Consider the following 27,105-nt stretch of genomic DNA (forward strand, 5'->3'; position numbering starts at 1 on the left):
AAAGCATGCGGTGGTATTAAAGGGGCAGTAAGCGATTGTGGAGAAAGCTTGTCTCTCACTTTGTCGCGAACCAGAGACCTCGGTTATGAGAAACCGACGCCCTAATCACTAGGCCAGAAGCCCTTAGTCGCAGCGCCACTGGCTAGCACGTCTCTTCACACAGAACCGACGGCCACAGACCGCGAGGAAATATTCGTCTTTACAAAACCGATGCATCGCTTTAGAATCGCTCACTGCCCCTTTAAGTGGTCCAAAATGGATTCATTATGAATGGGTGGATGTAGGGATGTCTGATGAGGGATCATGTGACATCACAGTCCAAAACGAAGAACACATCTTACACTTGTCCCGTTTGACGGGAGTATCAAACGGGACAAGTCGGCAAACATTCAGGTGTCACTGAACTGCCCGGTGACTTTGTGCCATCGTGGTGCCTGTAGGGGTCAAAAGGCAAGAGGCTAGGGCAAGTAGGGGAGCCTACTGTACTGCTGCTGAGAGGGAGGACCACTTCCCTCCATTCAGGACAACTTGTTAGGGGTGACTTTCTACTTTTTTAGAGCAGTGCGAGGTAGACTCTGAGCACCCGTCGGGTTTTTAAGAGGCTCAAAGTAATTGTTTTGGACTTCCAGTCCACAAACATTACCTTTTCCTTATTTGTTTACTGTCATTATTTTTCAGATTCATGATGCAGGAGCTGTTACTGTCTGTTTCGCTGATGTAGGTCAGCAGGGTTAAACAAAGCAAAAGCCGAAACCGCCTCTCTGAGCAGCTCTACGGAACACCTTACACACACTTTCTCATTTCAGACTTAGTTAACTTCCTCTCAGGCCCACTGGCTTGCACTTGAATCCAAAACACATGCTAATAGCCTCGGCCTCCATTTATCCACGGAGCGGCCTCCTCCGGTGCTCACGGTGTTTGAATGGACTGAGAAGGATTTGCACTTGAAGACAAACGTGAAACAAGCCTCTTAAAAGCCTCAAAGAGTTTATGTGGAGGAACGTGAAGCGCTATCAGACAGAACTAAACACACAGTAGGGCCCCGTGACACACACAGTAGTTCCCGCTTCTTCTAGAACATATAATCCCCAGTGCAGTGTACATGCAGCTCTGCCATCTGAGCAGGTCCAGGATATGTGTGAGGAGTCAGGTTATTGCGGCTCACCCCCGTGCATCCCTCAAAGCCTTTTGATGCAATGTATACTTTATTTATGGCTGTTGTTTTCTTTCAGTTTGGGTCTTGTTTGGTTCTGAGTTCCATTGTTTTTGCACTGGTACAATGTTTTTCTGTTCTTTCATTTTCTTCCTTTGTTTATCTTCAGTTCCTTTCCTCCCTTTGTTGAGCTTTGCTTTTTACGTTCTTTGGTTACCGGTTTCTTTCGGTGTCTGCTTCTTGATTTGCCGACCACATGCCTTTCTGCCCCCTGACTCTGTGTTTCCTCTCTCTGTTTCGCTTTCCAGGAGGGGAGCTAGTCATCCCCGTGCTAGTCGAGGACCCCATAGACATCCCTTCTGTATCAACTCGTTCTCCCTTCATCCCCCTCCCCCCAACCCTCCGCCCCGTCTTCACCATTATTGAGACCACCAAAGAATCCTTGGCCATGGCCACTGAGGCGGGGGTACCTTGCTTGTCGGACCGAGGCAGCGATGATTGTGATGGTGGTGATGATGGTGATGATGATGATGATGATGATGGAATGGTGATTTCGGGGTTTGGCTCTGGCGAAGCTTTCGACTCTAGCCTGCCCCCGACTGACGATGAAGATTTTTACACCACCTTCTCCCTGGTAACAGATAAGATCTTGACCACATCGACCTATGAAGGTGGCTACAAAGCCCTCGCGCCCAAGTGGGAGGCCAAGGACTTGAGGCCTAGCAAAGCCTCTGAGGCAGGTAGGACTACACCCACCTCGCCTCTACCCGACCTCCGGGGCACACCACCGGCGGCGGTCCCCTCGGACACGCCACCCAAGCTGCCCGCTGGGAAAATGAACAATCGTGAGGTAAAGCCCCCACAGCCGGACATAGTCCTGCTGCCGCTGCCCACATCCTTCGATGGGGACGGCACCAAGCCCCGGGGTCCCTTCATCACCTCGCCCATGCTGCGCACAGTGCCCGCAGCCTTGCCCACGGTGCCCGGCGTGGTGCGGCGGGTTCCCCCGGGGGCCTCGGAGGTGATACGAGAATCCAGCAGCACCACGGGCATGGTGGTGGGCATTGTCTCAGCCGCTGCCCTCTGCATCCTCATCCTGCTCTATGCCATGTACAAGTACAGGAACAGGGACGAGGGTTCCTACCAGGTGGACGAGACGCGCAACTACATCAGCAACTCGGCGCAAACCAACGGCGCCGTGGTGAAGGATAAAGCACCCAGCGGCAGTGCCAAAGGCAGCGCCAGTGGCAAGAGACCGAAAGACAAGGACAAGGAATATTATGTATAGAAGTCAAGTCATTTCCCAACACATAAAAATACAAACTGTTTGGAACAAAGTTATAAACATTTTGACAGTACCATATTGGCAACTGTGATTTAAAAAGGATCAAATCTCCTGAGAACTCACGACTCGCCGAGTCCTGAGACTGAAACACTGACAAAAGACCTTTGGCTTATGGAAGCACACTTACTATTGTAAGCATTATGGAGAGACAATGCAGTACAACTTCACCGGGATTCAACACGATCCTTTTTAAAGAGGAGTCCCTGCTGGTGACATGTTGCAGTGTGAATAACTATCACTCTCAACATCCACACGACCCCAAGTGACTGTCAAGAGGTGTGCGATCCTCGGAGATCCAATGACCTTGTCCGTTGTAACCCTGTAAAATACGATCACTGTCATTTCAGCCATTCTGAGCATGCATGTGAGGTGTATGTGACGTGGTGCTGGCATCTGTGTACGTGAGGGACCTCAAGAAACAATGATTGTCGGGAAACAGTTGGAAGTCAAAACATGATTTCACATCGCAAACGGTTTCGTTAAATGTAGCTTTCATGGATGCGACAAGAGGTAAAGTATATGTACACTTAAAGCTGTCTTTTTATTTTTATTTTTTTGGGGGGGGTTGGCTTTTTATGTATTCATTTTGTGATTTATTTAGTTATTGAATTTAGGTCCTTTTTTTTTTGAAGGATGTCCAGTCAGGGTTGAGTAAGGCCGTGCTCAGTGACTGCTCAGCAGGATGTGCTACAGTAATGTATCTCAATATTTTCCTCTCCCTCCCTCACGTCTCAGCTAAGCATTGGAGCGCCGCGCATGGCATCCGAATTCTAGATGGTGTTCGAGCGTGCAACAGTGGAACCACCAGGCAAATTGCACGACACGTTGTTACGTCTCTGAATTTTTAAATCTCTGATAGCGTTTCCCTTTGTTTGCTCTTGTTTTTGTTTTTGTCCACTTTTCTTTGCAATATCCCTGATATGCTGTGGCAAAAGGCGTTATCATAATTTGTCTGGCGGAGATATAATTTGCAATCTTACAAAAGAAAAAAACATCCAGACAAACGACTTACTCCAGTGTGAACAAAGCGTGATTCTATCTGTTGTCAAAAGCAGCAAACACGTTTACATATTTTACTACATCATAGCCGTTGTGCTTTGCAGGTCAATATTGTACAGAGAATTCAAGATTCTGTTCACTTCCTTTTCAAAGCCCTCTTCTTGTACAGGCAGACCATCTGATTAGACTTTTTTTGTTCAGCTGTAGCAACGTGAGAGACATATTTTTAAATTCTTTTGCCAGGAACAGTAACAGGAGATGGAAAAAAATGACGTGCACATGAGCACTTGTTTAGTCGGGAGCAGATGTTGTTAGATTAGAAGTCTAGTCTCTCTGGACGGTGTTTCTCTTCAGTCGCATGGATATCTGACCGCCGGAGGCTGTCGGGTCAAATGGACAACACCTCCCTCCGATCTTGTGTTAGGGACTCCTCCTTATTCTGCAGTTACTTTCATCATGTTATTTATTTTCTTATTGGAAATTTAAAAAGAAATCAGAACAAGAACATAAAGACGGATTGTGATGGATGTGGAGATCTATGGCTAGCACCTTACTGACTTAACGGGTGTTTTTTTGTTTCTTTAAAAACTATGTCAATGTTCTCGTCAGCGCAACTTGTCTTTTTTGCATTTTATTTATTTTCTGTTATTATGTAGCTTAATTGAATGTCTCATTTTTATGGCGTTATCCTCCAGCGATATGTTTTTTCGTTTGTTTTTTTTCCTTCAAATTTCATTATTAACTGCTGAGGTTATTTGTTGTCATTCATCTTCATGCAAAAGTCAGTCAGTGTTCACTTCAATTTTTTGTGTTTGGTACTTGACTTTTTGGACCAGGTGATTATTACTGTCTTATGCTCCTTTGACTCCAAAACAAATTCCCCGAAATAAAAAAAAATGTTGTTCCCAAACCTTTTGGGTGTCGGACTGCGGGTGGCTGTCTCTCATCTCACGTTGTGGTTGTGGCTGTGAGAGCAGGAGGAGAAGCTGCGGGGAGATGGAGAGAGATAGAGGTAGATACCATCTACACACAAGGCTGCTCACCGAGAACCACAATTTTTCATCCATTTGCTATCACTCCAGTGATTTCCTTTCATACCGAGAAGTGGCATCATTTCTATTCAAACGAAGTCCGGAGCGGAGTGGCTCAACGCTATCATTTAACTATAGATGATTATGCTAATTCATACACTGCTCACTGATGCAGCAAGAGAAAAAAGAGACGAGGGGAGAAAGCGGTTATTGGGGGAGGGAGGAGGGGTCCAGACGCTTCACCGGAGCAGTGGTATTGGCTTTGGGTTTCTTAAGAGTCGGGTCTTTGTGAGGGGGCACAGTTAAATGAGGTCCTCCTCCAATATATGTGTGGGTTATGAGCTGCTCAGTGGCAGCAGCACCTGCTTTCCGGGCTCATTTTTACTCCGTCCATATTTCGTGCAAATGGGCCTTCACCGAGCTGGTCATTAACTTGCAATAGCCCATTGATGTAGGATATCAGAGCAGCGTGTGTGAGTCTATCCAGCGCGCACAATGACTACATATTAACTCATTCATTCATCCTGCCACAGGCGGCGGCTGTGCGCGGGCCAGCAGGGATTCGTTCCGCTCGGGGACTGGTTTTTTTAACACTCTGAGTCAGACCCACATTTTCGAGATTCCTTTGGTTTTCTTTCTCCTCCCAAAGAAAAAAATTTGTTCCACATCTGTCAACCATGAAAAAAGTTAATGTGAGAGAAAACAACGTTCATTTTGGGAAGAAATTACACTCCACGCTTCATCTTACTGCCACTGTGCCTTTCCAATGGCAGCGAGCCGTCAACACGCAGCCAGTGAAATTGAGCAAAAAGGGGGTTGATAACATATTTGTTTTTAATCTGAACAATGGTTTCACATCACTACTCGTGTGTTGAAGGGCTCCCTCAGCGGGGCGGTGAGTCTTTCTGCTCTTTCTGTGAGTTGTGCGCTCACGTCTGGTTCGTCAGCCGACAGCAGACAGGCCTGGCAACCAGCTGGCGAGTGTAGTGCATTTAGCTGCTCCGCTTTTCAAGTTCAAGTTGATAGCGTTGCAGTAAATGGACCGTGTTCATACAGCACTGTACTTGTCTTATCAACCTCGCAAAGAGCTCTACAGTAAGTAGAGTAACTCATTCACACACATTCATACGCCGCCTCTTCTATGACAGATCATTCATACCACAAGGGGCAATTTGAGGTTACGTGTATTGCCCAAAGACACATCGCAGCTTGGACCGGAGGAGGCGGGGGATCAAACCATCGACCCTTAGCTAGTGGACCGACCTTTCTACCTCCTGTGCCATAGTGGTCGGTGCTTGTATTCACAGTTTGTTTCTGCTGCCTCACAGTGGCCAAACAGTGGCAAGCTGCGTAACAGATACAAAGGTTACCAACGTTCATTTTAAAGCTTTTATGTGCCCAAAACATTGTCATAGAACCTACACAATAATAAGAAACAGGTGGCAGATGACAGATATATTCTGCCATGTTAAAATTTACGAAATGTACTTTATCATCAGTCCATATAGGAATGAATATCTATCTCCGGTTTGTCGGAGTTTGCCTCGCCTTTTTTCCTCCAAGAGTAAAAAACAGTTGGAACAGTCACCAACAAAAAAATATTATTATTTAGTGGTACAAAGATAATTTAAATTTTGGTTTTATTCGTCCAGGTTTTTTCGGATGTTCACCTTCACACCAACACAAAGAATGAGTGGAATATCATTCGTAGTTTTAACTACGCTAACAGCTAGGAACAAATATTAAAGTAAAGTTAATGAGCTTTCCAAATACTTACCTGCAGCGTTTAAGTGGCAGGATTACGGGAGACGAGCGAGAGGTCAACGCAATGAAACTTAATATCTCCATTAATTCACACAATGCAACCAAACGTGCTGCAAATACGCACAATACACCCCAATAGAAGAAGATGCATGTGTGGTCAAATTGATAAAGGTTTTCAGAATTTCCTTTGTTTTGTCAAGCTGCAGCCCTTGGCCGTGTGACATCCTCTCCGTTCGAGGTGATTTTTCGAGCTGGAGGAACGTGAAGCTGTTTGCTGTCTGCTTGCAGTCTGATCAGTTCCATTCTGAACTGACAGCTCTTTTTTGAAATCACGCATCATTTATTTGGTCTTCGTAAAACCGAGCCTCCAGCTTCGGCGCGTGCTGAGCTCCAGGTTGGGACTTCTCCCAACCTTCGTGTCTCGACTGTCATCGCTGATGTAGCATCAGGAGCATCTGACAGAGACACTTAGCTTCAACTCACAATGTGAATATGAACCACAGTCTAATTGTGAACTTGCTGGTTCGACAGCAAAACTTAAAACCCCTCCAAATCCAGAAATAAAACTGTCGTCTGTGTGTTTTTATGACATCCTGGAAGAAAAGTAAACGGCCCTTTCCACGGTGCACAGGGCAGAGATTTGAATAAAAGGAAAATTCTATGAGGCACTTAGCAAGATAATCACATCAGGAGGACAGGAACGAAACAACGAGCACCACGGAACGTAATTGCCTCCATAAAGCAGCACAGAAAGAGAAAGAATAAATCAGAAGCATTATTGTGTGGCCAAATGTCTCTCTGAAAAGCACATATATATGTGTGTGTTTGCAATTAATACAATAATCTAAATGAATTCATGTCTCCGAATAGGAGCTTAGTGAATGCAGTAAAAAGAAAAAGCTTCTTGGCACAAACCCTGAAACACTGAGGTATTTCTGTTACCACAGCCATTAGTCACTTTCAAATTTACAGCAGCAGCAGGGTGCCAGCGGAGGAAACGTATCCATTTGATATTCACAGCCCATTTGCCTACACGGTTGTCGGCTGACAAAGTTTATTGATTTGATTTTTTATGCGTGGCAACTACTTTTCCTTTTAGTCAAATTAGCAGAACTAGATTACATCAATCTCGCGGATGTCGGCCGGATAATTCACATCTTAATTGACAGAGAAAAAACAATTTACATTGGCTAATGGCTTCACCAAATGGATTTCTGTGTGCGTTGGACTGCATTAGCTGCTGCCTTCGCCCCGTTACATGCTCTCTGAAACGTCGACGAGGGAGCGGCCCGGCTCCCCGGACTGCATTTGAAGGCTGACAGTTGACCTGCCATCAAATTTTGACTTCAGCTAATGAAGTGGTTAATTCCACTTAAACGTTTTATGGACTGTTTTTTTTTTTAACTTTCAAATAAAAAGCGTCTTTATCAGAGCAATGCATCAGCTCTGTTGCTGAACACAAATGAAATCTGTTTTTTGCGGCGTCCTGCACTGAGGCAGGATGCTGTGAAACACCCTGAGCGTCACTGACGTCTGCAGCTGTAGCATGTTGTGGCTCCTTGTAGAGATTATACACGTGCGGCGTTTTCCCCCAGTAAAGATTCAGGGGAGATGCTGCATCCTCCACTGACCCCGCGCAAAGCAGCTGTGATGATGGCGATGGGGATGAGACCTGACAGGTAAAATATGAGCCCGCTGACCTTACCTCCAGTATTATCAAGGGCGTGTGCGTGCGTGCGTGCGTATGCGTGCCTGTGCGTGCGTGCATGCATTGGGCATGCTTAAGCCACATCAAAGTTCACGGAGGAAAGCACTTAATGGTGTCACAGTCTCCTCAGTGGGTGTACACAGTGACACACTAATAGCAGACCAGTCAAGTGTGTGTGTATATATATACATATATATATATATATACATACATATATATATATATATATATATATACATATATACATATACATATATATATATACACACACACATATATATATATATACATATATATATATATATATACATATATATATACATATATATATATACACACATATATGTATATATATATATATATATATACATATATATATATATACACATATATATATGTGTATGTGTGTGTGTTTCTGTGTGTGCACTTAATTCACTTTGTGTCTTCGTGTGAAGAGGGCACACCTCCTCTCATTCTTCCGCTCCATCACTCGGCAGCCAGAGCTTTCACTTAGCTCCTCAGCCCCTAATTAACTGCCAAAATATGAATGTGCTAATCTGGCTTCTAAATCTCCGGTTGCACTGGCAAAAGCTTTTTTACAGGGGCCGTCACAGCCGCATGATAAACAGCGGGGCCCCTCTCTGGCCCAGTGGACACAGTGCCACCTAGGGACCAGGTCGGGCAGTGTAAGCAACACAATCTACTGGAATTGTGAGCAATTTAGCAAAGGGAATCCACTGGATGTTTTTAATGGTGTTTACTGGCACACTACAGCGTGATGCTACCGTATCTGTCAAAGGGGTTTTCACTCTAGTGGAACAAAAACAGAAAGGGAGGTATAGGTTTGTTTCCCCTCAGTAGATAAGACTGGGCTGCATGATACAGGAGTGAGCCTGAGCTGCAAGCCACGAACACAGCTTCACTGTTGCTCTGCAGTCGAGAGCGTCAGGGAGGCAGAGCGAGGTGCACGAGTACGTGGGCACTGTACGTGTCTGTCTCCGTCTGTGTGTGCGTAAGTGATGTTCAAAACTCTGTGTGTGTGTGTGTGTGTGTGTGTGTGTGTGTGTGTGTTTGCTGTATCCACTTACTGAGGAGACAGGCCTCCCATCCAAGCTTGACAGTGTGATTGGATCCAGTGAGAATCCCAATGAAGCAATGAGCATCTCAGCGGCGGCTCCATTCCCCGAGGCCCCCAACGCACCTCCACAGGCCGGCCCCCAGCCCAGCCCGGCCCCACCCGTTTGGACCAGATGGAAAGTGAGGCGGGCGAGATGGGAACTGGGAAGATAAAAAACCCCCCAGAAAGTATACTTCAAACTGTTTTAACTGCTGTGAAGGTGACTGCGGCAAAACCAGCAGTAAATATGATTTGATCGTAAGTGGTGGTGGTAGATAATTGTTGAGGCTGTCCAAAGGGGGGGATTCTGTATGCAGCTGGAATCACATGCACTGTGTCTGAATTCATAAAACCACATCTTCGATTGTGATCGTGATGGTGATTGAACAAAAAACGACAACAACGACGACGACAACAACAACAACAGTAGACTCCACCAATAAGAGATATTTTCCTCAAGATTGTAAAAAAATATGAAGCAAGATATCAGTGTTGCTTGTAAAGGTTACTGTCCTCCTAATAACACACACACACACACACACACACACACACACACACACGCACACACGCGCACACGCACACACTAGTTCAATGCTGAATTCCACACGAGGCCCCCTCTGCCTCTCGCCAGCCAGTCATAGCAAACAATCGGCTCGGATGCGGTTGCACCAGTGGTTCAGACTCGTGATTTACAAAATTCCAAATGACAAGTGAAGACGTGTGAATCGGCTGCTGCCATCTGTATATCCCTCCCGTCAAACAGCACATCTGAACACAGAGTCACTGCGGCATCGCGAGCCGCAAAACCGCTTCTGGAAATGATGTGACATGCTGTATTAAACTTAACTGCCAATCCTTTTGTAAATGCAGGTGCAGCTATAGTGCTACACTCTGAGAGCTGCTGTTCTCATAGGTTTTATAGACTGTGTGTGCAGGAGGAGACTCTTTCCTCCCATTCTCTCAGACTCCCCTGATCCCACACCACCTTTACCTCACCTAAACATTTTATGTCTACACATAATGTAAATCTTCATCCAGCGTTAACCTCCCCATCAGTTACTGACCTAGTTTTATTGAAGTTTGGCATTTTGGGCTCTACAGTACTGTTGTGATGTTAAACTTGTCTCCGCAACAGTTCTTTTCTTACCACCACTTCTTACACAGATTTTCAAATCATGCCTTGGATTAACCACGTGTTTTATTTCTGCTGCAGTAGGTCACAGACAGTGCAGCAGCTGCACAGAGCCGCTTTTCATTTCATTTATTTGGTAGATTTCATCCAAACCCCGTTTCAAAATCAGCGCAGTATGAAATGGAAGCATAAGAAGCTAATTAGAAATGTACACAAGAGAATTATGGGGAGATATTTAGAGCAGACTCTGCCCAGAGGCCTGAGGGAGAGAGAGTCAGTGCACCCATCTCCTCCTCTGCAGGATAATCACATATCCATGCGACGCGGGAAGCGATAAGTGAAGAGCTATTGACGCCGAAATCTGTGACCATTTCAGCCGCGTCACTCAGGTCAAATTCGAGAGCAGGCTGTGACTGTGGCCGTCTGGCTGCCGTGAGGCCGAGTCAAGCTGCTCCGTGTGATTTAGCTCAGGTCCTCGCAAGTGATGATGACACTGGAGTGCGGCATAAAGGGCGTGAAGGGCCGCGCGGTGCCAGGAGAGGTCATGTCCCGCCAGCGCAGGCTGGCAGGCCGACTGTCTGCTCCCCGCACCTGTCTGCCATCAAACATGGAAGATCGCGCCTGCTCACCTGCGACTGTTGCATATTCCATGAGAAAACGCTGTGCGGCACTTCATGTAATTTTGACGGGGGTTATAAATACAAATTGTTACACAATAATCGCACAAAAATGTATTTTGTGTTTGTGTGTGTTTCAGTCTAAGCCCTGGAGAAAATGGGCCTGATACGGAGACTCAGCTGCAATAACCCATTCACTTATTGGACAACAGCAGCTGGATACACTCTCAGCCCGCGGGCTTAAACGAAAAGGCAGAGCACGGCTGCCTGATTGAATGGGTTTGTAATGCAAGCCAAATAGGTTTGTTCTAATGGGAATCGGCCTCGGCGACGCCTGCAGAGGCTTACACCAGCGCTATAACAGCGGCGAGCGGGGGTGGCAAGCACCCCATCACTGTTTGATTGGCTGTGAACGGCACAGGCAGCACTAAGGGGCTGCTGTGTTTACTAATAGAACGTTTTTACTGGGCTAATATTCAATGAGCCCTAACTCTGAAAATCGCCGTGTTCCAGCAGAAGGGGTTAGGTGTGTTGCGTGAGCGTGTGCACATTGTGTGACCGACTGTGCACGCTCAGGTGCTTTTAGTACTTCATAAAGGTTCCTCAAGTGTCTCCACTGTGACAGCGCTTCGGAATGAGGAGCTGGGGACTGTCTGCCTTTCTTCTCCGCAGATCCTCTCAAACTCTGTCAGGTGGACAGCCGGAGATGATTGTGTTCACGTCAGCGTCGGGCCATTCGAGAGCGCTCAGCCTTTTTCTTGCCTGTGCTTCCTGCTTCGGCCCAGTTTGAGGTCCTGACCGCTCTGGACCAGGTTTTCAGAAAGGATATCAGTTGATATCCAGTTGAGTTGCCTGGTTTTCTTTCAGACATCATGTCTCCAACTGGGGGCAATCCTGTTAAATCCTGGTTTCATCAGACCAATGAATCCCACTGTGCCGTAAAAGCCCAGATCAGTGGAGTGCTGCAGTGCTGCTTGCTCTTCTGGAAGTTTCTCTCATGTCCACACGGGATACCTGGAGCTCAGCCAGAGTGACCGTTGGGTTGGCGTCATGCACTAGAGGAGAATCTTCGCAGATCTTCTTCTCCCTAATCTCTAACATGCACATACACGACACGATTTGAAAATAATGGCATATCACACACTACAGGATGCTCTTAAGATGTGAGCAACGCACATTGTACAGGCACTCTGTACCAAAATTCCAAAATTGCGCCTAAATACTATCTGAATGCACAGTGGGATCACTTGTTATCAGACCAAAATTCAACATCCACGTCAACACCATCCACTTGTAGAAGGCCATGAGAAGTGGCCGAAAGCTTTGGAAACACCAAGGAAATGGATAGTCACGTGACAATACATGTATTTGTGCATCTGAATATGTTTTGCCACATGTTGTCACCTGGAATGGCCTGATTCCTCACACGCAGGGAGAGAATCCGCCTGCGAGTCCTTCTGTATCGATCTGAATACTGCTGACACATTTTTAAATATCTTTGTCGTGCGACAATTTGTTTTTGACGTGCTCAAACAGATGTGTGCTGGGTTTTCTCGTGCTTGTTGTGCAGATGCAGATTACAAACTGTACCCTTTTTTTTCTTATTTTCCTCTGCTGGATAACAAACACGAACCAGTGGAGAGCTCTGTATTTATTCATTACCATCTCTCAACCTGACAAAGTGGAGTAAAGCTGGACTAATGATGGGGCAGAATGTAAATGGGGAAACTAGTCTGCTGGGAGCAGCAGGGGCTGATCTATGAGTTTGCATGTGTTTTGCAAGTTAATATAGCTTAGATAAGCAGACATTTTCCTAGGGACGTAGATACAGCATAAAGAAAAACATTAGGCAACTAGGGTTCTCCCTTTGTGTGTGTGTGTGTGTGTGTATGCATGTAAGTGACTGAGCCGGCCGAATGTGATTTATTTAGACAAACGAGAACATATGAAAACTATGATGAACAAATTTTTGTGCCAGCTTATGACTTCAAATATAAGTGTGAGCACATGTTTGATCCCTTATGAGAACAAATATTATTGCTGAATCTCACTCCGCTCCAAGCTGTGAAATAGGAGCAAAAACAATCCGCAATCCTCCATTTTAAGTGCTTTGAGTTCTTGAAAAGCACCATAAAAATGTAATGTATTATTATTATACTCTCCTGGTATCTGGAAGACTTTTTCTGTTCTGGTAGGGATCTGGCCATCCGTCCTACATTGATGCTAAAGTGTCTGAACCAGCTACAACATGTCAATGGATACATTTAAAATCTAAAGTGCCTGCGTTGGAATGCAGTATTTTCCCTGACAGATGTTCAATATATTCATTGGACTTCCACAAGTCCTTGTACTTGGGGAAACAGGGATTGTGCGAAGGCTTCACACCTCATTTTTTGCTCTGAGCTTGGTTGAGCTTTGCTTTCCTCTGGAGGCTGCTGCTTCATGAAACAGACATTTTGTCGGCCTGGACAGGTAATCACCTGGACAACACTATCTGCCTTTTTACTAAGTCTAAAACCTCTCCTTCAAAAAAATAGAAGAGACTCTCTCTTCTGAAAAGGATGTTAAAGAGATAGCAGTGCCGTTTCTTCAGAAGATGAGTGCTCAACTGAAGTGTGTGCGAAAATGCCAAAACTCGCATAAGCTTTGATTTATTTTCTTCTTTTTTATGAGGGAGGGAGAATAACTAGCTGTCAATTAATTTTTTTCCCCTCATCTCTTTGAATATTCCAGGCCGCCTACAAAGACACAGACATACGTTTTTTAAGGGGAGATGTTGTACATCTGGCACACACTATAAGCTGCAGCTTTAACAAAGGTGCATGAAGCATATTTCCTTTTAGAAGTTTAGCTTGAAAAATTTAGCATGTTTATTTACAGATTTAAAGGCACCGTGAGAAGCATGATTGCAGTGAGTAAAACTGAAATTATTATGACGAAGTGGTGTATAATCTTTTTTGGAGCGTAATCAACCATAGAGCAGAAGCATGTACGGTAAAAAGACTGTGTGTTTGTTCAGATGGCTCTAATAATTCTCTCACAAATTAAACGTTTTCCCCCCATTGTTTAGATTTAGATTCTTTCTGTAACTGGTTTAACTAAATTCTTAAAAAAATATGAAGCACCAGCCTTTTCAGCTATAGCCACTCAGCTGAAGCTAACCGACTTCATTAATCTACACCAGCCAGTGTACATTATGTTTAAAAATAGCGGATACTTTTAGTCAAACGCTCGTTCATCAGCGGCAGCCATCTTGGTTGTTTACAAAAGTCTCTTCTCACTGCGTCATTGGTATAAACCCCGCCCAAAATCAGTTACTCGTTTGTGATTGGGCCGGTGTGGTGCCAAAAGGTGATGGTTCCGGAAGTTAAAATCCCCATTCATATTGACATCTTGAATATTAGCATTAATGTTGTAACTATCCCAGGTAGACTCACCACAAACTGCGAGGTTGTGAAACGGTGATATGTGCACATGTAGAAGCTACAAGTCCGTCTGAAATCAACCTTGTTTTAAGAGAAAACATTGTATTCGCGATGTCATTGAAAAATACTACACAACCCTAAATTGTAACATAGACGTCTCTGATTGGCGGAGCTCACTGTTACCAAGGAAGCGCTAACCACACCGGCGATTGTGGGCTAGCGATGCCGCGGTTACCATTGTACTCGGAAATCGGACATTGAACAAAGAGGGAATAGAATCTAAAGAGCAAGTGAAATATAGAAACCCTACATTAACGATCTGACGCGTGGAGGCAGCTCCAACTTCCTGGCGGCGCAGAGACGGTGCGACCGCCACAAGCATGGTCTAAACTGGATTTATGTGAATAAATAATAAATCCATCTTATAATGCTTGACGTGTCGTCTGGCGCATTGGCCATATGGAAGGCAAACTCTGCGAACATGTGCGCCTGCACAGGCACATATGATCCGTCAACGAGGAAGAGATTCACTGATGATAAAAACAGTATAGTGGCCCTGTTGAGGATCTCTCCTTTACACCATGTGAAGTAACAAGTGAAGCAGGAGACAAGTCACGTACTTTAAATGTCGGTTCTGTCTGAGTCGAACTCTGAATATTCGGGTGAACTGGGGCGCGCTTCACCCCCGCTGATCCCACAACTCCTCCCTCGGTCCGTCGCCGCCCTCGCCGATCTGTGCAGCCTCGCTGGGGATCGTCACCTCTCCCCCGGGTCTCTCTCATTGCGCCAAGGCCTATATTGCTATATACAACTGCACCACTATTGGTTTGTCTTGCACTTTCCCCTCCCTTTAGCTGTGACACCGCCCGGGGCCTGTGAGATGGCGAACCTCCCCCAGTTTTGGACAGTCAGGCTGGGACAGGAGACAACATCTCTTGTTAGAAAAGTGTTTACCAGTGCAATTTCATGCACCCCCCCCCCCCCCTTTTTTTCCAGTAAATGTTGTGTCAGGCCTTTCTTTTAAAAGAATATTATTGATTAGTACTCTGCATATTGACTTCGGACGTTCATAAAACCATACTTGTCGTTTCATAGAAAAAGTTATTAATCATTACAAAGAGTAGTTGTCAGAAAAATTGATAAAGAAAATATTTTGCGGCGGCATAATCAACGTAGTATGGGAACTTTAAAAAAACAAAACATGTTAATAAATAAACGTTTGTAAAATAGTGATTTAAAATCAACCCAAGTAATCCAGCATATGCTCTATGATGCGCCCTCAAAGTAGCATACACACACACACACATTTTTAGACAGACACACCCATCGACGCAGATATTGGCGCATGTGTGCACTGGACGGGAAAGTGATAATTGAGTTGGTCTGAAAGTAGCAATAGATCTTGCATAGCACTTATCTTTTGATATTTTAATTAATTTTATTAACTGGTGATGGGGAGACGTTTTTGATAATGATATTTTAAAGTCCTTTTACCCTTGAATTACTTCAGTGTTATTATAATGTATTCAGCTGTATGTTTGGACTTGTCCTGTAACCTTTTTCAGTTTCTGGCCTCCATATGTGCGTGATCGGTAATGTTTGTTTGGTCACTCTTACACTGTGTAACCTTTCTGGAGAGCTTCACAAAGTCTCGAAGCATTTGTCTAAAACAAGATTATGTACAAGTTAAATGTTTACACAGCAGGTACCGTGTTTACCCGACTGAAGTCAGGCAGCAAATTAAAAGACGACATTTCTCCCTTGTGTGGCTTAAGGTTGTTGTCTCTGATGTAGGATTTCAGCAAAAGATATACCGGTGGGAGTGGCTGCAGTTCAAACACTTCAATCTGAAATGAAGGGGACATCAAGTGTGCTTATAAAAACAGACATTTAGCTGCTTGGGGATTTATTCAGTGCATATACTTATTTAGCATTTCATAAAAAATAGACTATCCATTTATGTTGCCTCGTTGCACAAATATATACTGCATGAAACAAACAGAATATTGGTCAATACATTAAAAGACGTGTTACAACAGACCCGACGAGTATGCATATGGTTCAAAAGGCACCAGTTTTGTTTGTGTAGAGTCAGTTTACAAAATCATTTTGAGCACAAACACATTGGCATGACAATCAGAGTACAGTTTGGTCATAAGGCAAACAATATATAAAACAGCTGTTGAGTTAAAATGTATGAGTCATACTATTTTGGAAGGAATCCCTTAAATACAACAATGATATTCAGGTTCTTATACATAAAAAAACACTTGACACTACATCCTCCTTTACAGTGCGAAAACATTTCTCCTCCTTCAAAGTATTTCTAGAACTCTGGAGTGAAATCTCAGTCTTATCCCTCTGCTCCCGGGCTCCTTCAGTGATTGCCTGGTTGAGGTAGTGGAGGAGGATTAGTGTTGAGTGCAAGGCCTCCTGGTGTCGTCAAGTTGTTCTTAGTTCTGGATGAGCACCAGGCAGGTAGGATCGGCGGTGCGCACCGTGCGTCTGGGTTTGAGGAGATACGGATAAAGGTTCACTTGAGGTTGGGCTAATCCGTGAGGGGTTTGGTGCCGTTGACTGCGGAGTGATCCAAGTCCGAGCTGGCCATGCGTCTGTGAGGAGCTGCAGCGAAGAGACGACGTGGGAAGGGAGCCAGGAGAAAAGAAAGAAAAACTGTTTTATCCCCAGTGTGTCTGTCATCCCACTCTACAATGGTTGTAAAATGTTCCTTTACATTGTTATATAAATCTGTTCCTAGTACCCTGGTGGTTAGCACTATACCTCTAACTGTTACTGCCAAAGTAGTCATGGATACATGTGATAACTGCATTGTGTCTTAACTCTGGTGTTAAACAGCCAATAGGTGGGATGCCAGAATTCTCGGAGGTCAAAATGACACGAAGGCACAGAAAGTGCGCTGCCCTCACACTCTGCCAAATATCTGTAAGCAGCTTAGCCGATTTGTCTGCGGCAGTAACACAGACAGACACACTTCCAAAGCATTAATGGGAAGTTTCAAGAAGAAATATATCATATGCTCAGTATTTCACAACTTTAGCTTTACACTGATGGTAGAATGTGGGCTCCACACACCCTGTCGCTAAAAGATGTACGAAATGAAAAAAGGTTATTTTTAAGATAATTTATGACCATTACTGCATCTTCCAAAAGATCCAGACTTCCAGACTTGTGATGCTGCAGTACAAAACCCCACATTATTCAAATTCTCTAGCATTGCAGAGAAACACGACCACCACCATCAAACCAATCCGACAGATGAGCTGTCAGAACGCAGGTTCTACTGCCTCGACACAGAAACACTCACACGTCAGCGAGCTGCCGAGGAACGTGCGGGGGCCTTTGATGGAGGAAGAAAGAGCAGCCAGCTTCAGGCTCCTGGACGTGGCGTCCAGCTTCTCTTCCTGGAACACAAGACGCAGTGACGATACTTAAAGTTAACAGCCACGCAGGCAGATCTGTGAAGCTGCAATGTGTGTGCTTTTTTTTTTTAGCTGAATATGTGATAAGTGAGAGGAAACGTGATTATTTTTTAGAGCTTTACCAGTAGTGGGCCATTAGCCTGAGGATGGTGCCAGCGTACGTGGTAGCTACTGCCATATTGACTGGTCTGATGACATTCAGGTCAAGATGTGATGATGGAAAAATTCAATAAACAGAATGAACAAACGTCTATGACAGGGGGAATCAAATGTCTTCTACTAATCTATTAACACTCCATCCAATAACTGGTGAGTTGGTGACAGACGACTGACCATGTCGTCCATTTACATGGCTTGATTTCCAAAACTTTATATTTCCTATTTGTGTGTTTCAGAGATGTTTTTACAGTTCTGCACTTTACAGAGGACACACGCTGCACAAAATCTAACTCAGTGCACCGTAAAATCTGAGTTGTGGGGTGAATCTGGTTAATCCAAAAAAAGCTTGTTTGGACACCCTAAGTGTTCCGCAGAATAATATTCGGTCGAAAAGCATGATTTTTGAGCTGTGTGCACCGGTGTATAATAAAAGCTTTTTTGCTTTTTTTAAATAACAGACATTAATTTGCTTGTAAACATTCAGGCTTAAGTGTCCACAGACTGAACTGGTACCTCTGAATATCCTGGGATTCTCCTGTCAGGTCCCTGTCATCTCTTGAATTTTGACAAATGACAGATTTCTTTTATTCTGTTTCGATCGTCAACATTACAGATGTCTGGTAATTTCGAGCGTCAGCCAAGAGAAAAATAATCCTGTTTGAATAGGGCTTTGAAACTGGTATTTCAAACAGGGAACCGATATTAATATGAATAGGCTCTTTGTCTGTTTGCATTGCTAGCTCTGATCAAGATGGAAGTGTTGTAAAGATATGCAAGCCATTGTTTTTCCCTTAAACAAACCCCCGGGTGGGCAGCAGCTATTAGGCTAATGCGATCGCAACTAACCGCTCAACAGAAGAGTCATTTGGCGAACCAGCAGGGTAATCTGGCAGATTAAAACTATTTAAAAAGTGAGTGTGTGGCTGTTTCAGGGACGCCGCATACTGCTAATGGCAATTGGCTGTCAGCGATGATGTCTTGATGGCTCCCCTGTCTGCTCCGCAGCACACGAGATGACTGTAGCCATTAAGAGTGACTGATATAGTTCAGCTGTGCTCGAGCCTGTCCCTCTCTGTCCACCCATGATGCATTAGCGGCGCTTGAAATCTGCCGTTTATTCATACAAAGTCGCAAATTAGGTGCGGCGCATACGCTGGCACCGGTGTGGGCGAGCGAGACTCCTAAATGGCTCTCAACACCAGGCTATCCTTATCCGAATGGCTGGTGTTCGAACAAAGCGCCGCAATTAGCGACTGAAATAGAAAAAAGGTGTGGGTTGTTGTTTGGGAGTGCCAGCTCTTGAGAAGGCATTATAAAGCTCATTGGATGCGTGTGTGTTTGTGTCGTACTCTGCACTCTTGGATTCTACGTTTGGAGTCGTCCAGCTGGTGCTGCAGGTCCCAGAAGATCTCTTTGCATTTGGTGTAACGCTGCTCTACCACCTCCTTCTGTCGCTGTGACTCCTGACGGAACAAAATGGAGACTGTGTCATCAAACCCAGACACAAAACAGGTCCTTAAGCAAGTCTAAGCACCTAATTCAGTCTTAAAAAATACTGTTATAATAAAGCTCAACCTTGATGTTTGGATGAATGAGATAATGCATTCTGAGTCTGTCCTTCTGTGGTTTTCTAAAGTGTTTACTAGATGTCTCTTAATAATTTCATGTTAACCTGCACCTGAGGTTGATCATTGGAGGGAAAGAGAAGGGATTTGATGAAAAGCATTAAGAATAGTAGGAGTTGCCAGTGAACCCACCTCCAAATCTTTGAAATTCTCCATCAGAGATTGTTTTTCAGGAATCGACTCCAAGTGGTCCAGGGCGACTCTCGTGCTCTGGAAATGACGCGCACACACAAAATCTGTTAATTGACACATTAGGTCTTCCTTTGTCTGATATTCATATTTAGTCATGTGACTCCAGCCATTTAAATCCGCAAGAATATTTACAAGCCCGACTAACTGTAAAGGCACTGATCTAAGAAATCTATACGTGCGTTTGTGCTACAAACCTTCAAGATATCAGAATAATTAATTTAGGAATCATTCTTGTATAACGCTGCAGAAAAATATGCTTGCACTTATTTAGAAATTAAGTGAAAATACATAAATTGATGTATCTCAAACAAGGAAAAGACTCAATTTTAGCTGCTTAATTACATTTTTGTAGTGGGCAGTTGAACTTAAACATATAATATAGTTCAAGGTTAAAACAAAAATGTGATTCACCATGATTCAGTTTCCTGCTGCTTACTATGTTTATATACTATAATGTTATAGTGAAGCCTAATAGCACATTTAGCCTTTTCTTGATGATTTAACTGTATGAATTAAAAGTGGGAACATGGATTATGCTGCAGGGGAGTTGGGGAGTTTTTCTATAAATTTTTGACCCATTTGTGCTTTGGACAAGATTCTGACTCACCAGTTGTTATTGTACCGGTTTTAATTTACACTAATTTAACTTTAGTGTTTAAGTAAGTTTGATTAAGTAACTACTCAAGCCACGCTCAATTCCATTCATCCCTCCTCTGTATGTTTCAATAGCCTTCACATTCCCATTCAGGTGGAGCATTTAGGCATCAAAAGGCGCTGGTTGTTACCAGGCGTCGCGCCGATCGCTAACCTGAATGGCACAGTGAAATACATACATACATTCTGGCTGGATGATCCCGCCACCCAGGCTGAGTGGAGGACGGGTCGATGCGCCTTGTCTCTTTGTTGCCGTGGTAAGCAGAAATGATTTGACTTAATGTAGGAGCCATTTCCTCTGTTTTCTCCCAAAGGGCTAATTAAAGACTGCAGTGGTGAAGAGCAGCGTATAATTGTGACGGATGGACGGTGTGTGTTGGACAGCTTTATTTACTTATTTATTCCCGCCCCCCCACCAAGAGAATAAAAAGCGCTCAGATCAATATAACCTTTTCGGCAGTGCTAAGTAATTTTTGGGCTGATGTCTAACAGCTGATTAAGGATGTTAGTTGTGGACATTAACTGTTTGGATGATGGTGAGGTCAATACTGTATTATCAGCACAGTTCCTTTCTCAACTGTCAGCAAGACTTATGATGATTAACAAAGCTCTGTGCCATGTGTTATCCTGTGTTTTCTGCTCAACAAACAGCCTTGGATCAACCTGCCTACACAGCTTCATTGAACCAGGCTGAAAGTCAAACATTTCTACATAAATCCAAGTTTTCCAAACTGGAATATACTTACAGTCTTTTCTTCGAACTATAGTCATTACTTTGATCAAAGCCATCAAATCTTACCGTCTCTACATCCAAAACGCGCTCCTGTAAAATACACAAAACACAGTCAGATTACTGTGAATGCATTTAAAAAATAAAGCTGATGAAAAAAGACTGTGTGGAAGACAGTGGGTCCAGGTATACCTGCTCAAAATGGTGGATTAGCAGAGAGAGAACCCCCAGTTTATGTGTGGGAGAAAAAGTGACAGGGGAGAGGAATCGTGTTCCAACAAATGGGCAACAAGGGGAGGAAACGCGGGGGCTAGGGAGTCTGTGGCACACAACAGGTTTCTTATCACAAACACTGACACCCGCGCACACACAAAGACAAACTGCTCTCGTTGCTCATCCAGCCCCTGACTGATGTTCCCTCTAACGATGCATAAGTGATGCTATGCCTCTTATCTGCCACTCAAATGCACACCTGCGCCCCCCCTCCCCAACCGGCTGCCTCTCCCCCTCTTTCTGTAACGTGTTGACGGTTTGTAACAAGGACACTTTCTTTTCCTCCACAGTTTTTCCTTTTTAAGTCGTCTACATCCCCCATGATCTGTCTTCCCTCTACATCCCGCTCCTCATCCTTCATAATTAAAAGCTCGGCTGTGTCTAAGAGGGCTGATTAATTGCACACAAGCTGTGGCAGGTGCCATGTGCAGCCGCAGGTGGGAGCGTGCAATCCAACACATACACACTCGCACACAATTGGAAACAACATTTGAGTGTGTCCGCGCATGTGTTTTGCAGTTAAATGTCGAGTACAGGGCCAGTGAGGGCGCTCGGGGCCAGTCCACTCCAGACTAGGTGAGCTGGTGGCCTGCCAAGTGTAGATGCCGCGCTTCTGAAAGACAGAGACGAGACCTCTGGTGGCTTTTAAACTCCAAGGCCTCCTGTCTGCAGCAATTAGCTACTTGTTCGAGCAGGGCTGCGGGGAGTCTGTGGGGCCCAGGACTGTGTACTAATGTTTGTAGCACCGCATCGCAGAACTCAGATGACTGATGTCCAGCAGTTACACAAAAACAACCCCAATGGATATGCAAAAAAAAGATAAAAAAAGAATTAGGCCAAAATGGTGTATTAACAAAAAAGCAGCTCCAGCTGTCGAACGGTTGAAATGAGTGCAGCCATATAATAAAACTCTCCTGTGCAGAGTACAGGTTAACAGATGCAGACGAATGGATAAGTGAAGACATATGATGCTGACCTGAAGGCTCCGCATTTCGTCCTCATTCCTGCGACTCCTCTCCAACAGCTCTGCAACGAAAAAAAAGAGGTTGCTGAAGATGAATCGATGTTGAAATGGCACTCGAGAAAGTTCCAGCCCAATCAAAAAGTAATTATATCTGTGTAAAACAGTGCATAATGTTTAAATGACCTGAATAAATTAGCCAGATACATTTTTGATACTTAGTTTATTTTATGACAATCTACTCCATCTACAGCGGGTGTCGTGTATACATATACTTATATATAGTACACTTGGACTGGATCAGGCACCAGAGAGTATGTGAATCTATGTACTGATCCGATACCACGTCTTTAAAGTAGTTTCCCCCAGATGAAACTGATTTTCTTTTCAGAGCAGCCTTTGAGCTTTACTGCCACTGACAAGTACTGTTATAGAGTGGCCAAGAAGAAGTTCTGGTGTATCAGGGCTCCAGACTAACTTTTAACATTGGTTGCACTGGTGTGTCTAACTTTTTCATTAAGTTTCATTGAAGAACACCAGGGTCAGAGCCAATCAGAGACGAAGGCCCGCTCGTACTCTGCCTCTGATAGGTATTCTATCAGAGGTTGAAGTGAAAGCAGATGACTGTGTCATCGCTGTCAGTGTGGGGGTGTTAGGGTTAAAGTAGTGCAGGACAGCATGCGTAACCATAGCAACAGTGATATGTTTTAAAACTAAAAAAAAAAGTAGTTGTAGCCCAAGTGGTTGTCAGTCGCAGTCACAAAATACAGTGTAGAGCTGATTGAAAGGGCAAATGAAACAAGTCAACGGTGTGAGAGATTAAGATTGTGGTCTGTTTATTTTCGAACACTAATAATTCAATGTGAGACAATAACAGTAGGTCACACAAGGGTTCTGTAGACTGCAGACATTGGTAGCTAATCTACTGAGATGGACACACAAGGAGGTATCAGAAAAATACATCTCATAATCAAACAATTCCCAGGCTGATCCTGTTAGTTGTGATGTAAACTTGTTTGTCACACTGCATTGGTGCAAATGCAGCATGTCCTTCCACCTCGTCATACCGCACGCATTCATGCGCAGTCGGGATCTCTAAGTGTAGTTCTGCTCTGCAGTAACACAACAAGAGAATCAATGAGCAGACACAGTGCAGGGAAGCCATATTAAAAAGGCGATAAAAATCTTAATTCCCATGGCTTTAATTCAGATAACCAGATCTTGCAGCCGTTGTGACACACAGATTACTCAAAGGTCTAATTACTATGGGAACCATATCCGTGCCTCTACCTGCACAGAAATCAAACAAGGCTACTTCTGTCAGACGGCTAACTGGCTCCGAAGACAAAGTGTTAACTGCATTTCCAAAAAGTATCGGGGAGATGAGGCTTTATCCTCAGATTGTTTACGGTGCAATGTCTTATCACTATAGTCAAAAACATGCAGTAAAATAATGAGCAGTTGATCGTCTCTCTCCAATCTCTCATCTTACAATGACACCCTCTATCGTCTCAATGTGTCTTTTAACTCTCCCTCCCTCAGCTAATGGAACACAAATTAGGCCCATTTCCTTGTATTGTTGTGACGACGCGCTAAAAACAAGTTGTTCTTCCTCTGGCTTCCTGCTCATTAGACGAAATTCAGTCAGAAATTGGACTCTGGATAGGAAGAAAAAACAAACCCATTTTCTAGAGACGTCTTAAAGTTCACGCACATTAAGAGACTTTCTCAAGCATTTGTAATCGCAAACAGACAGACCCATGTGCACAGTCTAAAAAAACAGAACAATGCATCAGATACAGAGGTGCAGACAGTCAATGTTATATGCAACTGCTACAACGCGGCACACTAAAACTACCCAGCAACAAAACCCCTTCAGTGTAATCACAGGGCTAACACATTCACACCTCCAGGTAATTTAAGAAGCTTTCCAAGAGTCACACTGAAAGGCCCCAGCCGGCCACCAGGTTCGAACTCTGACACTTTTTGCAGCGAGTGCCAAGCGCTGCATATGACTGTACCAGTCAAAATACATAGTCAAGGAAAAACCACATTTACATTAAGAATTAGCAAGAGTAAATATTTAGGCCACGTCACCATCAGAAATTCAACAGACAAGGACAGCCAAAGGATTCCTTATCTCAGGATTTGGTATTAGCTTTTGGTATTAGCTGCCTAATGAAGAACAGAGCACGATTAGTCTCAGCTGATGCTGTTCTGTGACAGATTTGATATTGCGTGGGTCTGTGACTCACTGGCATGCTTTGATAGAACCACTGTTTTGAATCCTCGAGAAGGTATTTTTCTCAATAGAAACAGATTGTGTACCTTTCTTTTCAGTGCTGAGGGAGTGCAGCAGCTTCTCCTGTCGGTCCAGGCGCTGCATGAGATCGGCGTTTTCTGAGTCCCTGCTCTGCCTAAGGGCCTTCAACTGATCCCTGGTCTGCTGATGCTGCTTCCTCAGGCGCTGTTCTCTCGTGACACGCTCCCGCACCTCCTCTCTCAGCCAGCGGAGCTTTGTCTGTTTGGTTAAAGTATATACATGGTCAGCACAGACTTTATTAGACAGAGGTGGAGTGGGGACGAGTTTGGATGTGTTTCTTAACATTCATTGAAGAAAATAAGAGATTTAGGGCGCTGGGAAGGAGAAGTGGCCGATTAAAGTCTTTAAGACGGAGGCCACGGGTTCTTCATCAAGCGCCTGCATTCCAGGCCCATCTGATAATAAAAAATTATTTTCTTTATGTAGAGAGTTCCCATTAATTTTGTCTTGTAGAAGTCTGCACACTAATCAATGCAAAATACCTCGCACAGGAACTTAATTAAGCCCCCAAAACTGTCAGATAGAAGAAATTCAACAGCGAATTCTGTTTCCCCTTTAGAGGAAAAATTGTCACGTAAAAAAAGAATCACATTTTAACTTAAAAAGTCCCCAGTACTGCCACACACACACACACACACACACACACACACACACACACACACACACACACACACACACACACACACACACACACACACACACACACACACACACACACACACACACACACACACACACACACACACACACACACACACACACACACACACACGTTCTCACTTTTAGGGACATTACTTAGACTTCCATTCATGTCCTGGAGGCTTAATAACCACCCCTTGCCAAAGCCTAACCTTAATGAACGACCCCAGAAATTAGCTTTTTCCCCAATGAGGACCACGGCTCTCAGCGGCCTGTTTTAATGTTGTGGCAATGTCTCATTCAACAAGTTTACAGCTGAGAAAAATTGGTGGTTAAATGTGTATTCTAATTGTGCTCTGTAAGCCTGTAAATCATACCTGGATTTTACTAACATAAACCCAGGGAGCTAATTATCCCTCTTGTTCTCCGGTGTTTTATTTTTATATATGCACCGTACTCGGAAAGCACTTCTGACAAGAGAAATACATTACGGTGATAAAAAGTATGCAATGACATTTTAACACTGTATCATGCATCACCGCCACAGCCTTATTTACATGTTCCTTTTGTACAGTGCTTTATTACAATACCAAAGGGGGCCTGATTCCTCTTGGACTGAAGCCAGGAGGCAACTGTTACTGCTAACGAGAGGACGCTAGCGACAGGGCGGCGACACACTGACTACAACTACACCTCAACATTTCATCGATTGAAAGAGCCTCGGCAAAAAGAACATCAAGAGGAGGAAAACTGAAAACTAGTGAGACAAAAATTTGACATAGAGTAGGGAAATTTACAATCGTACTTGCTCTTATGATAATTATGGAAAGGCATTCTGTCATAAATAATGTAATAAAGTACTTTGTAACCTTGTTAAGATGCATAAAACGTACTATAAAAATAAAGTATAATTTATTATCTGTTAATCACAGAACTCAGAACATCACAATAGCAATGTAATCACTGCTGACAACAATAAATCATCTTTTTCTGAGAGGACATACTACAGTAAGTGTTGGTTTTAAATACAATGCAGAAATGCAATAGTAGCAAAATTTCGAAGACCGACAAGAACATTGATCCAATGTATTTATCCTGTTTATTGCATTCATATTCTGTATGGTGTGAATGAGCATGGTGTCAATGGTTATAGTACTAGATCTTCTCTCCACTATAAGAGTGATTATTGGGAGAAATCTCGTCAGCAATGCTTCATGTAATAATCATACCTTTGTCTCTGCAAGCCAGTGATGGGGGTCTTTCCCTAATCCAGGTTTCTGTGAGATTGCCTGTTAAAATAGAAGAGAGACATTAATGCAAATGTGAGATTCTCTGCCGTTGCTGTGTTAAAAAAAAAGCTGAGGATTTTATGAATGCAAGTTGGACAAAATTAATGGAAAAAGTGGATGGACAAACAGAAGGATAACAATCAGAAGAACAGCCTCCTGTCAAACCCTGAACCTTTGTGAAGAACGACTTCTGCAAATTTAGATTGGTGTGTGCACAGTACGTGTTCAACAGCCTATGACACACACACATACACGAGGGTTGTGTCATAAAAATGAGCGCAGGGAGTAGGTTCCATCCCTCCCAGAGAAGCTTTTCAGTATCAGCAAAAGAAACTGACTGTCTGCCAACTCCTAATGACTACTGACACACACCGACAACACGCATTTGAGGGCACACCTCTTCCAAAGATATTAAACTGTTACGATGTGGCTGCTGCAAACAGAATTGTTAAAGGTAACAACCTTTCCACGCTTTATAGCCTGTTTGTAACTTTCTGTAGCTAATCTGATGTCTTCACTATTCTTTGGA

At 43.9% G+C, this 27,105-nt stretch overlaps 2 protein-coding genes and 1 long non-coding RNA gene across 8 annotated transcripts in view; 1 reads left to right on the forward strand and 2 right to left on the reverse strand.

The window, feature by feature from the left end:
• Positions 1-4,407, forward strand: part of LOC118290297 (neurexin-3b) — a 345,685-nt gene extending 341,278 nt beyond the window's left edge. For all 4 annotated transcript variants that reach the window (XM_047328638.1, XM_047328639.1, XM_035617875.2 and 1 more), the window contains one exon: positions 1,462-4,407. In XM_047328638.1, the coding sequence (XP_047184594.1) occupies positions 1,462-2,441 (980 nt within the window). In that variant the 3' untranslated portion in view covers positions 2,442-4,407. The remainder of the gene's footprint in view (positions 1-1,461) is intronic.
• Positions 4,358-15,095, reverse strand: LOC124849591. Its single transcript, XR_007030090.1, has 3 exons — positions 14,912-15,095; positions 9,089-9,278; positions 4,358-4,483 (listed from the first exon to the last, which is right to left on the reverse strand). It is a non-coding gene; the product is annotated as an uncharacterized LOC124849591 (long non-coding RNA).
• A 1,065-nt stretch (positions 15,096-16,160) lies between these two features.
• LOC118289843 (centrosomal protein of 128 kDa) overlaps positions 16,161-27,105 on the reverse strand; it is a 34,255-nt gene continuing 23,310 nt past the window's right edge. For all 3 annotated transcript variants that reach the window (XM_035616941.2, XM_035616940.2, XM_035616942.2), the window contains 8 exons: positions 26,517-26,576; positions 24,654-24,846; positions 22,341-22,390; positions 21,161-21,184; positions 19,648-19,725; positions 19,240-19,353; positions 17,617-17,713; positions 16,161-16,913 (listed from right to left, as the gene is read on the reverse strand). In XM_035616941.2, the coding sequence (XP_035472834.2) occupies positions 16,840-16,913; positions 17,617-17,713; positions 19,240-19,353; positions 19,648-19,725; positions 21,161-21,184; positions 22,341-22,390; positions 24,654-24,846; positions 26,517-26,576 (690 nt within the window). In that variant the 3' untranslated portion in view covers positions 16,161-16,839. The remainder of the gene's footprint in view (positions 16,914-17,616; positions 17,714-19,239; positions 19,354-19,647; positions 19,726-21,160; positions 21,185-22,340; positions 22,391-24,653; positions 24,847-26,516; positions 26,577-27,105) is intronic.

Source organism: Scophthalmus maximus, chromosome 18 (genome assembly GCF_022379125.1).
Source record: "Scophthalmus maximus strain ysfricsl-2021 chromosome 18, ASM2237912v1, whole genome shotgun sequence".
In the NCBI taxonomy this organism is placed as follows: Eukaryota; Metazoa; Chordata; class Actinopteri; order Pleuronectiformes; family Scophthalmidae; genus Scophthalmus; species Scophthalmus maximus.